The sequence below is a fragment of the Eschrichtius robustus genome, chromosome 3, assembly GCF_028021215.1.
Source record: "Eschrichtius robustus isolate mEscRob2 chromosome 3, mEscRob2.pri, whole genome shotgun sequence".
Classification (NCBI taxonomy): Eukaryota; Metazoa; Chordata; class Mammalia; order Artiodactyla; family Eschrichtiidae; genus Eschrichtius; species Eschrichtius robustus.
This window is the reverse complement of record NC_090826.1, coordinates 129,234,079-129,249,788: the sequence shown is the minus strand read 5'-3', so window position 1 is coordinate 129,249,788 and position 15,710 is coordinate 129,234,079. Positions and strand designations below refer to the sequence as shown.

The 15,710-nt window shown below is 47.6% G+C and overlaps 1 protein-coding gene across 1 annotated transcript; it reads right to left on the bottom strand.

Moving 5' to 3' along the window:
- Positions 1-693: 693 nt before the first annotated feature.
- METTL13 (methyltransferase 13, eEF1A N-terminus and K55) lies at positions 694-15,002 on the bottom strand. The gene is made up of 8 exons (XM_068538380.1): positions 14,579-15,002; positions 12,465-13,224; positions 10,976-11,175; positions 9,328-9,523; positions 6,261-6,428; positions 4,732-4,947; positions 2,379-2,510; positions 694-1,159 (listed from the first exon to the last, which is right to left on the bottom strand). Exons 1-8 carry the CDS (start codon positions 14,729-14,731, stop codon positions 885-887), a joined length of 2,100 nt encoding a protein of 699 aa, XP_068394481.1. The 5' UTR covers positions 14,732-15,002; the 3' UTR covers positions 694-884.
- Positions 15,003-15,710: the final 708 nt, after the last annotated feature.

The window sequence follows — 15,710 nt, the reverse complement described above, 5'->3', positions numbered from 1 at the left end:
AGGAGTGGGTTAGCAGATTCTTAAAACTTGGGACCATTGGGCTTCCCTGGTGGCGCAGTGGTTGAGAATCCGTCTGCCAAGGCAGGGGACACGGGTTCGAGCCCTGGTCCAGGAAGATCCCACATGCCACGGAGCAACTAAGCCTGTGTGCCACAGCTACTGAGCCTACGCTCCAGAGCCCGCGAGCCACAACTACTAAGCCCACTTGCCACAACTACTGAAGCCCGCATGCCTAGAGCCCATGCTCTGCAACAGGAGAAGCCACTGCAATGAGAAGCCCGCACACTGCAACGAAGAGTAGCCTCCGCTCGCCGCAAGGAAGACCCAACACAGCCATAAATAAATAAATAAATAAATTTAAAAAAAAAACAAAAAAAAACTTGGGACCGTGTCAGCACCTGTTCCATCTGTAGGGAGACAGCGTAGATGTTCTCGTAAATGATCCTACTCTATTTATAGTCTTTTGGCACAGAATGTTCTGCTATCTCACTTGAGATTGTTCCTTTAGGAACAAGAGAAGGAGAAAGCAAAGCAAACCAGCAATCACATTTGATTGTCTCCAGTCCTAAGGAGCTTGGGGCATGCTCTTTAAGGCATCACACCTGATGGGGGCTCCAGCAGGGACTCCTACTCAAGGACACAGTAAAGGAAGCAAAGGCAATCAACCCAAGCAGTACTGAAGAGGACAGGATGGAAAGGACTTTTTTATTTTCCCAGATCTTCAGGCAACCTCACCAAGCTGGAGGTCGCATGCAGGTGAGTATGAAACTAAGAAAAATACAAGGCTTAAAAAGTATTGTGCATTATATTTCTTCAATCTCTGGTAGGCCAGGAGCCCAAGGTCAGTCTGGCAGGAAGCTGAGAGGACTGCCTGGTCCTGACAATCACACAATCTTCACAGTTTTGAGCATGTCTGACAGGACGTACGTGTCATCCCAGCCCTTTCCAGGCTTCCTCAGGGTTTGCTCCAAGGCCTGGGCCATTTCCAGCAGCTCTGGCATGGCAAGTTTCCGCTCAGGGTGCGGCTGACAGAACAGGATCTCGTTTACTTCACCGTCAATTCGCCGGACATATAGGAGGGGGAACACCGCCTTGAGCCCAGCCAGCACTGAGTCCTTTAGCCCTAGGTCTCGGCACACGAGGTTGAGGATAAAGACACCTGTAGGGTGGGGAGGAAAGGGTCAGAATGACTGTGGTTCAGGGGACACGTTGGAGACAAGGTTCAGCTCTGAGGAATATAGCCATTCCTGCCCCAGGGAGGCTGGTGGACCAAGGAACACACCTACAGCGGCAGTGACTTTGCAGAGAACACACAGCATACAAAGGCAGGAAGAGAAAAGCATGGGGGATGTGTGAACCATGAGAAAACTTCAAGCTAATTTCTTGCTCTTTTGTGCTGCTAACAAATGTTACCATTCTCCATGCTTCAGTTTCACAAAGGATTGCTTTGAGAAAGAAGTAATTAATACCCCCAAGTAAGAATGTAGCAATTCCACAGAGAGATTATGTTCTTGACATATATATCACATGCCTTCACTTGGGCATTAAGGGTTCTAAATCAACTCTGTTCACCACAGTACCTTAGCCAAATCAAAATACCTGGGAGGCAGTGAACATAAGGATTAAGAGCTCCAGCTTTCAAGTCACAAGGATCAGGGTTGGAGCCTTAGCTCTTATCTTGTGTCACCTTGGCAAGTCTCTACCTCAGTTTCCTCATCTGAAAACAGGCTGCTATGAAGATGAAATCACATACTGCCCAGTCCAGGGCATGTGGGAAGAATTCAAATGGTCACTGGCGCCACCACGCTGGTGGGGATGTGAATTGCTGCGACTACTTTGTAACTGTGTGGCAGCGTCTACAAAAACTGAACATATGCATAATCTGTGATCCAGCAATTACACCCCTACATCTATGCCCAACAGACCTGCACACACATTTCACCAAAAGACATCTACCAGAACGTTAATGGCAACACTTCTTATAAAAGCCCCAAACAGGAAACAACCCAAATGCCAAAAGCAGAATGGAGAAATAAATTGTGTATCACCCAGTGTCAACACAACACTATGGGTGAATTTCACAAACATCATGCTGAGTGAAAGAAACAGAGAACACTCCGTATGGGCAAAACTAAGCTGTGCTGATAGAAGTGAAGATAGTGGTTATCCTTGAGAGGACAAGTTACTGAAAGGAGGTAAGAGGTGGACTTCTGGGGCACTGGAAATGTTCGGTGTTTGGTGCTGGTAAATGAATATGTTCAATTTGGGGAAACCGATCAAGGTACAAGGTACTTATGATACGTGCATTTTTCATTAAAAAGAAAAATGTCCTTAAAGGGCCCATCCCTTCTCCCTCCCCAGCCTTTTGTTCTTCATACCTTCAGGAGTCAAGATGCTTTTGACCTTCTGCAGGAAAGGTTGGGCCACAAACGCTGGGGGTGGGCAACTCATTCCCAGGGTTGGGTCCTTACTGTCCACATCAAACATTATGACATCGTAGTGAGGTCGTGCTGGGAAAGAGAAGCAAACGAGTCTTTGTCTCTGCTGGATACAATAACGCCATTTACATTCCTCCACCACATCTCCTCTGTGACCTGTGGTGGGCACAGGTGGCTAAGTCAGAAGGATGACACGGAGGGTGTGGTCTGCTTACGAGGGCACTAGCGTCATAGTTCAGAGGAGGCACGTCATCAGCGTCCTGCTGTGAGTACTCCATGTCTACGATGGGGCCTGCATCTCATCTTCTTCCTCCACATTTTAAAGCCCTTTCCACACACACACATTACCGGGGTCCACTCCAGCAGGATTACTGCTTGGTTAAGGGTCCATCTATACCAGTGATTTTCAACCCTGGCAGAACATTAGAGTCAAATGGGAAAATTCTAAAGATGCAGAGAACCTGGGCTCCACTCCTAATCAACAGAGTTAAAACCCTGGGGTGGCGAGGAACAGATGGGAGGGGAGGTGTGACACCTCTGGTGTACTTTTCTTAAGCTCCCCAGGTGATTCAAAATATAGTCAGAGTTGAGAACTGTTGATCTAGACAAAGCAGCTGAGCTGCCTCTGCCTTTAAGGGCTGACCCTGCAAATGGTAACTTTAACTTAACTCTGGAAACAGCATATGTTGCCTCGTAGAAGAAAATGTTCTCAAATTAAAGTTAGCATATCTTTTCTAGCTGCTTGAACAATTACTGGCTCAAGAAAGAACTGATTTCGCTCAATGGGTGAGAAAGAACTGACCATGAATCTGATGATCTACTCCTTACTATAATGTTAGTTTTTACTAGGGGTAGGCCTGCGATACTAACGATTTGTTTTGGGCAAACTTTGAGACAGTGCTAATGATTATTCAATAAATACATATTTACTTAGGACTACACATGTCCATCACTGTTCATAGCACAGACCTGATTTTGGTTTCTTCAAGAGCAGAACATGTTGGCTCATCAAAGTCCAAGGACAACCAAGGCCCACATTTGTGGCACTGAGCCCCCCAACAATCCGAAAGGTTGCTGTTAAGACGAAGGCCAGGGCTGTTCAAAACTGACTTGAGGTGATAACAGCAGCACATCATGGATTGAGTACCTACCATGTGCCTGGCACTGTTTTAAGTGCTTCACATGTATCAGCCCTGGGCCCCCAGACTGGTCCCAGCCTCAGAGAGTGAACCTGTGAAACTCTGATAGAGTTAAGTTCAGTTTGCAATTACGTAAGACAGCATCTGTCCATCCCAGCACCAAAACACTTACCCCAGGCATCCCGTTTTGCCACACCCTTCCTGGAAGATACTCTAACCCAGCGAGAACCAGAGCATCGATTACAGAATGAGCAGACCAGGAAGGGTGTGTGGCCTGGGCTCCCCAGGTTCACGTAGGACTGAACCAACCTAACTGACTTCTCCCTGAGGGGCTCATGTTCTGCAAAGCATCAGTCATCAGAAGCCTATATATTAAGCTGCAGAAGGATCAGGGGAGCTATTGTAAAACATTAATATGCCTTTTGTCCAAGTCTGGGATACAAATTATTATAGCAAAATGGAGCCTTAATTCCAGTAGCAGCAGGGCTACGGGAATTCCCACTAACACCTGCATCATGGTTTAACCTCAGCACTATTGACATTTGGGTTAGATAATTCTTTATCATCAGTGGCTGTCCTGTGTATTGTAGGATGTTGAGCAGCCTCCTTGGTCTCTACCCACTAGACGCCAGAAACACCCGTACCTAATGGTTACAACAAAAAAGTGCCTGCGGACATTGTCCCTGAGGTTTAGAACCACTCATCTACATGAATGCTGTTTTGCTCTGTTTCTGGCTTCACCTGTAGCTGAAAGATTTACAAAACAACTTCCCAACACACACCCCCAACGTTTCTTCCCCTTTTCCTCACTCAGATACAGATTCTGGGTTTTTTTGGGATGATGAGAAAGTGGCAAGGTTACAGGGTCAGAAGAGATTCAGAAGGGAAGCCCACTCGTTTGTTAGTGTCGTTAGTGCAGGAAACGGTCTGTTTTGCTTGTTGCCACAGCCCAACCCCTAAGAGTACTGAGCATGTGGTGGACACTCTATATTTACTGGATAACTGTCAACAAATGAATGAACAAACGAACTGGTGAAAGACTGGGATGATGCTGATGCTGCCCTCTCAGAGGTGAGTTCTAGAGGCTCCTGCAGGCCTGACAACCTGGGATCAATCCTCCCTCGACGCCCCTCCAAATTCTCCAGTAGCAGTACCTTCTTCTTCTGCCAGGCTGCTAATATAGTCCAGGCCATCCGCGATGTGGACCTTCATACGGTCGCTCTGGGAGAAGCCAAACCACTGAGTGGCCACTTGCAACATGGAGGGGTCGATCTCCACAGCATCGATGCAGGACTTCGGGAAATGATCGTGGACAAAAAGGGGGAGGCTGCCCCCACCCAGGCCTACCACCAACAATCCCAGTGGGGTCTCTGTAATAAAGAATAAAAGCATCGTTTTACCACCTGCTCACTGTAAAGTTTTGTACCACACTTGGGGAGGGCGAAAGAGGGAGTCAGATTGTTGGTGCTACCCAGGGGACACAAGATTTAGTAGAGACCTGGCCTCCCTTGTCTCTTTCTAGAAACTCGGGAGTCAATTTAACATCTGCAAACTCAACCCTGGCCTCACAATCCTTCCTTTACTAGATCCAGAAGAATGAACCAGTGTATTATTATCATGGCTCCTTAAAGATCCCAAAGCACTCAGCTGACATTATAGCAATAACCCCCACCATAAGCATTATTAAACCCCTCTAGGAAACGGGAGGGACAATGGCCAACATCTGGTTTACGATCACAGGGAGTGTAGATGTGATGCCCTCTGCTCAGCTTTCAACTCAAAGGCCACACTGCCTTCTCAGACACAGCCACCAAGTGAGGGCCATCCACCCAAGTTCCAGAAACCACAGGAAAACAAAGGCCCAAATCCTACACACAAGCACAGAAAAACCACAGCAACCACAGGGGATGAAGGGAAGGTAAGAAACAAGAAAGAATCACCAAAAGGAGACAGACCCTGAGGATTAAATGGAAGAACTGAGACTCTAGGGACATACATCAACACCAAGATACATCAAATGTACAGCGTGTTCCAGTAAGACATACTTAGGGACTTTGGGTGAAGACAGTTACAAGAGTAGACAGAATCATGGACATTTTTGCTACTGTGGTCAGATCCAAACCTATTATTAGTGATAAGGCTATGACTGTACTATCTATACTATGTTTTTTTTTTTTTTAAGTAGAAATTCAAGATAGAATTGCATCTAGTACTCAAATAATGCATCACTGAAAAGCCAGAAATTCTCCTAAAGTGCACAGGTATATTTCTCCGGAGATGTGATTTTTAAATATTCCATCTGGTTACATGGGTAAATGCATGTGCAAAAATTCATCAAGCTGAACAACTTAAGATCCGTACACTTTACAGATCTCACTGAATGTATTTTACACACTAACTTTTTAAACTGAAGTATAGTTTATTTTACACTGATTTTTAAAATAAATGAAGAGGAAAAAAATTTAGGTATCAGCACATGTAGCTGTTTCAAACAATTTGAGTTTGAAGGAAAAGTTATTTGGATGTTCATGAATGTAGAAGATGGTTGGGAATAAGAAAGACATGACTATATGTGCATCTGTTGGTCTACAATCATGGTTCTTAAACTGCAAGGCAGCTGACACTGATTACCTCCGTGATCTTACATGTTCCCTCCTGTGGAAGGCAGTGGCGACCCCCTCACCTAGGAGCAGCTCCGGGTTTCTCAGCAGGGCAAGGCCGGCAATCATGGCTTTGTGGTGTTCACAGCACAGGTAACTCTTATCAATGGCCTGCCCCGGGGCTGCAGGGGGGTCCTCTGGAGTATCAGCAGACCGCTGCTTCTTCCTGTCTTTTTTCCGTTTCTTCTGGGCTAGATCACAGACAGAGATGAATGAAGTCATATGCGTGGTACACTACTCCTTGGAAAGTAAGGCACACCAGCAGCAGTATGCTGCAACTGGTTTGATGACACTCGAGAACCCAATTGTGAAATATGCAGGAATTTTGCGAACTGGTTGGCATGTTGGTGGCTTGAAATCTGGCCATGGTGGCCATTTTTATGCCACGGAAATTGGCAAACAGTGCATATCATGGCTTTTTCCCCCAAAGAGACGGTTGTTAAACATTTAACATACACCAGAGAGTCAGAAAAGGGAAGTGGCAAAGAAACACCCTGAAACTCAGGACACTGGGAAAACTCAAGTGAGGAGTACTAGTACCTCTCCTCTGGGAAGTATAAAGCCACTAACAGGTGAGAAGTTTATTCATCAATTCTTTTAGGGGAAAAAGGACTTAGTTTCCAACTACCTCCTCTATGCCAATTACTATACTAGGACTTTTACTCTTGTAGCTTTGAAACAATCCTATATCAATGCTCTTATTCCAATTCTTAGCAGATGGAAAAACTGAAGATCTGAAGAGTTATTAATTAGGCCCAAATCAGTAGGCAATGCAGCCAGGATTTGAACCTGGGACTACCTGTCTGCAGCAGCTATCATCTTTCTACTACATCACACAGACAGTAATTCATACCACCCCACTGGACAAGGACATCACAAATGTTCACAGAAGGGGGGAAATCGTACAAAAGGCCCCTCTACTCTCCCTCTACCTACTCCCTCAACTGCTCCAGGATAGAGTGAACAGATGGCTCTGGGGTTTTCCTAGGGACCAGCTGTACCGTTGGGCACTGAAGTGTAAGTGGCAGTGTGCTTTTCAGAGATGTTAAGTTGCTTTTTAACACATTCTCCTCTTTGCTCACCAATACTTCCATGAGGGAAATCATTCCCATAAGAATTAAGTGATAGGGGCTTCCCTGGTGGCGCAGTGGTTGAGAATCTGCCTGCCAATGCAGGAGATACGGGTTCGAGCCCTGGTCTGGGAAGATCCCACATGCCACAGAGCAGCTAAGCCCGTGAGCCACAGTTACTGAGCCTGCGCGTCTGGAGCCTGTGCTCTGCAACAAGAGAGGCCGTGGTAATGAGAGGCCCGCGCACCGCGACGAAGAGTGGCCCCCACTTGCCGCAACTAGAGAAAGCCCTCGCACAGAAACGAAGACCCAACACAGCCATAAAAAAATAAAAAATAAAATAAATTAAAAAAAAAAAAAGTTAAAAAAAAAAAAAAAAAGGAATTAAGTGATACTAAGAAGTCTTGACAACAGTGGGGAAAAAACCCAAAACCCAAATTGGAGGGCAAAATGTTCTTTGAAGCACTTTTACTGAGCTTTCAGTGAGATGAAACTGAACCAACCTGCAGCCCAAGTGACCCAATGACAGCACAGGAACCCAGCAAATATGGGTGCACATGACCAGGGGACACCCCTCAAGAGGAGACCATACTGCTAAGAATAACCTGATCCTGAGCTGTGGGCAAACCCATGACCTCATGAGGTTCTGAATTCTCTCTTTTCGCCCTCCTTCCAGATGGCCTTGCCAACAGGACAGCATCATCAGGCAAAGGGAACGACCGGCAATCAGGAGAGCCAATTTCAGATTCCAAGCCTGACTCTCTGGGCCTCTAAAGGGAAGTTATACTGGAGAAGGGGTGGGGAAGAACATTCTTCTACTCTATACATGTGATCTGTGATTGATTACAATGAGTAAGTATTACTTTTATAATACAAACATATAATGCCCCGAGAAAATAAACAAACGATTGCTCTCCCCATTAGTGGGTGTTTCTGAGCAGCACGTGGGAGACCACTTAAAAGAGAACATGGTGGGGGGCTTCCCTGGTGGTGCAGTGGTTAAGAATCCGCCTGCCAATGCAGGGGACACAGGTTTGATCCCTGGTCCGGGAAGATCCCACATGCCGCGGAGCAACTAAGCCCGTGTGCCACAACTACTGAGCCTGCGCTCTGGAGCCCGCGAGCCACAACTCTTGAAGCCCGCGCACCTAGAGCCCGCGCTCTGCAACAAGAGAGGCCACCGCAATGAGAAGCCTGGGCACCACAACAAAGACTAGTTCCCGCTCGCCACAGCTAGAGAAAGCCCATGCACAGCAACGAAGACCCGACGCAGCCAAAAATTAATTAATTAATTAATTAATTAATTAATTAATTTAAAAAAGAGAGAACATGGTAGAGATCTACCCTGTCAAAGCCTGTGGCCATGGGCCACTTGTGGCCATTTAAACTTAAATGTCAGTTCATCAGAATTAAGAACTTACATCAGAAAAAAGATTAAAGATTCAGTTCCTTAGTCACTTAGTCACACCGGCCATGTTCCTAGTACTCGGTAGCCACAAATGGTTCATGGCTGCCACCCTGGGCAGCTGACTGGGTATTAAACATTTCCTTCACTGCAGAAAGTGCTACCAGACTAGGTGACCTCCAGGGCACCCACCAACTGTACAACCCTCTAAAACAGGTGCTAGGAGGTGGCCCCATGGAGGAGGGCAGGCCTACTGAATTAATGTTACTGAATTAATAGACAGACGTATATGGAGCAACTTGTAAAACACATGGTCTTTGAACTGCAGGCATTGAAGTGATTATCACATTTGTCTGATAAACCACCACCCCTGCTCCTTATCACTGCAGAGTCAGGCTTTGCTCAAGAACAGAACATTGACCTCCCTTCTGTTCATCGCCACTCACACCCTAAGAGCCCAGATGATAAGAGGACAACCCACAGAGCCGTGTGCCTCTGGTCACAGGTATCCGGGTCTGTCCTACAGCTCCGCCAAGCTCCCAGGTCTTTCTGACCACCCCAAATTGTCCATACCACGTCCATGTGGGCCCCACCACTGTGCCCACGACGCCTCACCTCTGTGAGACACATCCTTCAGCAGCCTGGCTTCTGACTGCACCACGTTCCTGTTGCTGAGGAAGATCAGCCGCCGAAAGTAGCGCCTGTCATCCCCCTGCACATCCTCGATGACGTAGTCGCCACTCAAAGGGCTGCAGTCTTGGTGCTGAACAGTCCGGACCCCGATGTCCCCACCCACAGACAGGAAGGGTACCTGAAGGAACAGCAGAGATGTGGTGAAAACACCAGCTCAACTGAGAAATACGAGAACTTATAATCCCTTCCCTTTGTGTGTATGTGAAGAATCCCCGCACCACGGTTCTGAGCAGCAACAACTCTGAAGATTTGCCATTTTCTTAAAGTACTCTTCTGGGGCATTTGACTAGATCTCAAAAGGTTTAACTGACCTTTCTGAAAACCAACTGAACAACTAAAGATTCCCCAAACCATTCGTGAAATGCAGTTGGTTCTCCACAAGAAAAATATGAGTTTCTCAACAGTAATCCTTAAAAGGACTTTCAATAGTCCAAGACAATGAAAGCTAGAAGGAAGCCTCAAGAAGGGACTAGAATCATGAGAGAAGGAATCTAAATAGGGATAAAGGTATCAAAATCCATGGGGAAAGCAACCACTCCAAATTTGGCGAAGTGTCTCCCTTCCCCCAGTTATTCTCAACTTTTTTCTGCATTCTTCCAAACAGAAGAAAAAATTAGGAGGAAAAAATACATTTTTCTCCTAAACTTTTCCATTCCCTTCCCAATCTTCCCAATCTTTGTTTCTTTTTAAAGACTTACAAGAGTATTTAATAATCATGAGGGACTCCTGACTTTGTGGAGATGTAGGCACTGTTGAGAGAAAGTCACAAATGAACCTCCCCACAGGATCTGGGTCTCTCTGATGGGACACCAACCCCAAAGTCTTCCAGAAAGCATCAAATACATATTCATTGGTAAGCACAAGTCAGCCTAGTGGGCAGAGCCACAGGCTGGGAACCCAAGAGCCTGGGTTCTTCTTTTCAGTTCTGTTACTACAGCATCAAGCTTCCAGGTACCTTGTCTTTCCCATCTATCAAGAAGGATAAACTTCTTTCTATAAAGCCCTTGCAATAAAGTCACCTATCAATTACCCTGTCTTGTGACCAGGATAGTACAAGACAGATGGCGTCAACTGATAATACCATATCACCATTTTGGCAAAAACCTTCAGTTTCCTTCCCAGTGGAACATCAGACCAGCAATGTTAATATCCTGAAAATTAAGCTGAGCTCTTTTGGCCCTTTCCCATTCTACCTCACATAATGATGGTTCTAAGAAGCAAAATGGCCAAGGAAATCCTGCGCAAAGTGAGTTAGGAGAAATACAGCCTGAGTAAGCTGCAGTGTGAAGAGCTGCAGCTTGCAAGGTGGAGAGCACTTCCTTCATGCCATCTGAGTGGCCCCACAGGCACAGATGCTACTGGGGGTCTCAATAAGGGCAACCGCTCACCTTCCACTCACTGCCTGGGACATAACTTCTGCTCACTTAGCTCTTAGCTGCTGACATGCCCTCCAGGAATAGACTAGGGTCACAGACCCTAGTCCTAGCTTCTGCCAAGATACCCTCTGCCTTCCTGGCTACTAATATGACTTCTCCAGAGACCCTGAAAGCTGCTACCAAAGCTTTGTTACCTGCTGCTGGGCGGGCATCCCGGCTGGGGCCAGCTCCATGACTCTGGCCGACAGCTCGGCCTGGATGCTGTCCATGCCTTCATACTGCTGACCTCGGTGAAGGGCCACTGTGATCAGCCTCCTGAAGCCCGCACTGGCTGCCAGCTGCTTCCGGCCCTCCTCCATGCCAAAGAGCCACTCGGTCTCCCGACCCTGGGGGACTGGAAAGAGGCATTTGTTGACAGGGAGTCCTGGGAAAAGTTCAAGCCCACAACCAATATGCCCCACGTGGCAGAGAGCCAGCCCCTACCCCAAGCCCAGCAACCCAGCAACCCTTCCAACTGTGACCTACTGAGGGGCTATCAATGCCCAGTCAACAATGTCCACAGCAAAGCTGCCATCAGACCCATGGCAGGACCCAGCGTGGAAAAGAAGTGTGAGCATGTATGTAAGGGGAGGGAGGCAAGTACCTAGTGCAAGAAAAATAGCAATAATGCTAACACTTCTTACATGCCAGGCATTATTCCAAGCAGTTTACAAACAGAAACTAATCAAATCCTCACAATAGCCCAAGATGCAGGGAGTATTATTATTATTCCCATTTTATAAATGAGGAAATTAAGACACAGAAGTTACATTATTTGCCCAAGTTCACACAGCTCGTAACTGGCGAAGCTAGGGCTCAACCCCAGGCAGTCCAGCCCCAGACTCCATGCTCGTATCCGCTGTGCTATTAGTTCTCACAGGTGCACAGTTAGGACAAGGAAATACTTGGAAAAATGGATTCGAGGTCAGGAAACAAATTACCAGCATGATGTATCACCACCTCAAGTTTGTCTAGAATATTCTACTTTTGAGAGCATTTCCTCATACTACCTCTTTTGATCATTACTAAGGTGAATCTGGTATCATTTACCCCTTTCAATAATAACACTAACATTTGTAAAACTTATCGTGTGCCAGGCACCATTCAAAGAGCTTTTACACTCCTCACAATTACACAGTTAAGATCTCACTTTATAGATGAAGAAACTGAGGCACAGAAAGAACACTAACTTGTCCAATACCACCAGGAAGTGACTGAGCCAGGACTGGAAACTAAATAGTCTGGTTCCAGAGCTCACTTTTTTAGCTACTACCCTGTACTGTCTCTAAATTCAGCAGAGACGCACAGAAACTTCCCCAGGTCACACAGCTTACAGGCTACAATGCTGGGACTCCCGTTGCTTCCACTACTCCTTGTTACAAAGTGACTAACATCTCTACAAATGCGTGACCTGCCTAAATGCATCTATATTACTTCAAGCCTTTGCAATGGAAGATGAGAAGAAATAAACCTCAAATCCAAGCAGGCAGCTCCCCCTTCCTCATGCCCTGGCCAGTCTAACCTCTTCAAGCACCGCCCCCTGCAAGATAAAACCAGCCAAGGCATACCCATCCACCAAAGCCCCAGCCCCAGCCCCTGTAAGCCAGCCCCCTCCAGGGAAGAGAGGGAGCAATCCCAACTCACTGATGAAAATGGCAAAATGACTGTCCCGCGATGGTTTCACAGTGGGGCTGTCCACCACGTGGAGGGTGTAGCGTGGCTCCCCCGTGTCCCCACTGCACAAGTCCAGAGACACATTCCCCAGCCCGGCCTTGCGGTACAGCTGGCTGCACAGCCAGACATACTGCTGCCGCTCCCGCACCGCCTCAGCCAGCCGCTCGGCACTCTCCAGCCGCACAGGCTTGCCCTGCTCCTGAGCACACAGCTCAAAGATCTGAAGGGCAGAGCCAGGGACCGGCCTGAACTTGGTCATGATGAAGGCAAAGACAGGCAAGGAGAACCGAGGCTCTGCTTCCAACAGCTGGTCTTGGCTGTTGGCCACCTGGTGCACCCTCACCATCCACCCCTCCCGAGAGAAGTGACCCACTGCTTTCTTCAGGACGTGAGCCTGAGCCAGGGAGATGCAGAGGTAGCGACCGCCCACCTGCAGGACACGGCCAACCTCAACCAGCATCCTGTCCACCTGCTGCAGGGTCTTCTCCTCCTCATCTGTCAGGACGGCGTCCAGGGTGCCCTTGTCCAACACCACCTGGAATGAGGCATCGGGAAACTCCATCTGTGTCATGTCCATCTTCAAGAAGCTCATCTGGGGCCGTCGGCCGGCATTGCGTTCCTTCATTTGCTTGATGACGACCTCACTGATGTCAATGTTCACTATATCCTGATAGCCCACATCATACAGCTGCTCGCTTAGCTCTGAGTTACCACACCCAATCACCAACACCTAGGGGGAAAGAAAACAAGATGGAGGTGATCAAGGCAAAGGAATGAGCTTCAGACACTTCAAGGAATCAAGTCTCACCCTGGCTGCTGTATGTTTTTGGAGGGCGAAGATGCTATGCCATGAGAGAGCACCATTACAAAGTTGATTCTAGGCTCCATCTCGAAACACCACTGGTTAGAAGAACTCACTAGTAACAAACCACATTCCGCTATAACAATACAAGTTATGCAGAAACAAACTAACCGGCGTTGTTCTTTTCTCTGAATCAAGCGTTTATTAATCAATTGCAGGAACAAACTAATCATGGTTGTTCTTTTCTCTGAATCAAGAATTTATTATTCAAGAATTGATAGGAAGTCACAGAATCCAAATACAGTAGTTATAACTGAAATCTCCTATTTGTTTTACTGTTGAAAACCTAGGTCTGGCATAATCCTATTCCACTCATGCCTCTGGCTCCAACTCATGATATTGTGCTATTTTCTGAAGCCAAACTTAAAACACAGGTTGTTGCCTCCCTCTCTGTGGAGGAATCTCCCATTGATCTTTCAAAATTCTGCCCTGATGTCACCATCTCTGGAAAAGCATTGTACAATGACAAGTGCATAAGCTTTGGAGCTAGGTGGATCTAAGTTTAAATCCCCACACGACCACTTACTACATGTATGGTCTTGGGCAAGAAACTGGCTCTCAGAGCCTCAGTTTCCTCATCTGTAGAATTCGTGTATTACCACTCACCTCAAGCTTTATTATGAGAACTCAGTGACTGAGCAAACACACACACACAGCACCCAGCATAAGGTTTGGCTCTGAAAGCTTACTCCTCCAATCTTCGTTTTCTACCCTTCTTCCTTCCCTACTTCCACCTCTATCAAACCTCCTATTACTGTACTTGGCACTTTTCACTTCTGGAATGCGCCCAGGATTTATATCTTAATGCTTGTGTGGCTTAAGGGCTGAACACAGTGCCTGAAAGTCAGTGGGCCCACAACAACTATTTGATAACAGATTCATTTATCAGTAAAGCCACGGGTGCTGCCAGCTCCACGGGGATGCACAGTGACAGAAAAGCACACTTCCCTCACTAAGAGGAGATGTCTAGCTTGCACTACTAAAGAAGTCATTCTTCCAGTGAGGTTATTAATTCAAGAATGATCTAGGGGTGGAAGCTCTGTTATCTGAAAACCTTTAAAAGGATACTTTGTAATTACCTTTTAGCTAGAATGTTGTATGGAATCCTGAAAACATGGGCCCGTTTAGGGCCCCCACGCCTGTCACCGTCTACCAAGTGCAGGATTTCTGTTATCAGTTCCTACCTTCCAGGGCACACACAGGGCTGCCAGGCCGCGCTTACCTTTTCCCTGGGCTTGATATATTTGTGCAGCAACCCGCACAGTTCCAGGTAGGTTCCATACCACTCGAAAGCTTTCTTTCCCCGCTGCTGGAAGAACTTCTCCCAATAGTCAATGGAGCCAAACTCCTTAGGGCTTTTAGGTAAGAGATCCATATTCCCACTGCTCGAGCTGCGTCTTCAAGACTCTCCTACTCCCTGTGCGGTACCATCCGAGGGGTTTCCCCACGCGCTGGTTCTGGGACACCGCAGCAGGAATTCTTTCCACGGACAAACAGCCACATTGACTTGTCCCCCACTCAAAACCCAAAGGGATGACCTTTACACGCCCGCCGCACACGCAAGGCAGTGAACCTAATAACCGCTCACCCCCTGTTCCACCCCAAAGCCCCAAACCCATGTGGGGAGGCCCTCACACTTTTTCAGAGCTCGGTTTCAGAATCGGCAATCATATCCGGGTGCGAGGCTTCGCGATTGGTTGGCTGCCCAGCCCATCTCAGCAGTTCATTGGTCAGTGATTTTCGTCCTGGCACGTCATTGGCTGCAACGCGCTCTCCTCACGCCGGCGGCTTCTTCGCAGGCGCCGCGCTTTAATTTACGTGAGCCGGAGCGGCGCGGGGCGGGGCTACGGGCCGGAGGCAGGGCGGGAGCCGGGGTGTCCCGGTCCCAGGCTTGCGTCGGAGCACCGAGCGGGGGCAGCCTTCTCAGCTCTGGGTTTTCCAGCCTTGGAAGAGAGCTCCCGGGTCCCAGGCTGTTTGTTCCTTTCGTCTCTGAGCTCCCATTCTGATCACGAGACACATAAGGGCTGAGCGCTGACCGCGGTGGGCACACTGGAGGAGGGGGGCCTCGGAAAAGAAAAACTTGTAGATTAGAAGGAAGTGAGGCAAGGGATGAGTAGAGCCAGTCCATAGCAGAAGAAAACTGCCCAACCCAGCTGTATCTTCTGCATCTCCCGCCCCACCCCTGCGTTACTTTAACCACTTTACTTGTACAATTCAGGTTTAATTTGGAGGAAAGTAGCACTTGGCTGTGCTCAGCTTGCAGGATCTTAGTTTCCCAAACAGGGATTGAAGCTGGTGCCCCAGCAGTGAGAGCGCCTAGTCCTAACCACTGGACTGCCAGAGAATTCCCAGGG

What these genes read in the sequence shown, in the direction of transcription:
- METTL13 (XM_068538380.1), bottom strand. Translation starts at nt 14,731, where the DNA reads ATGGATCTCTTACCTAAAAGCCCTAAGGAGTTTGGCTCCATTGACTAT. An exon ending in AAACCCGGAGCTGCTCCTAG is followed by an intron (nt 4,948 to 6,260) that starts GTGAGGGGGTCG and finishes TCTTTATTACAG; the next exon opens with AGACCCCACTGGGATTGTTG. An exon ending in CAGCCTGGCAGAAGAAGAAG is followed by an intron (nt 2,511 to 4,731) that starts GTACTGCTACTG and finishes TCTCTTTCCCAG; the next exon opens with CACGACCTCACTACGATGTC.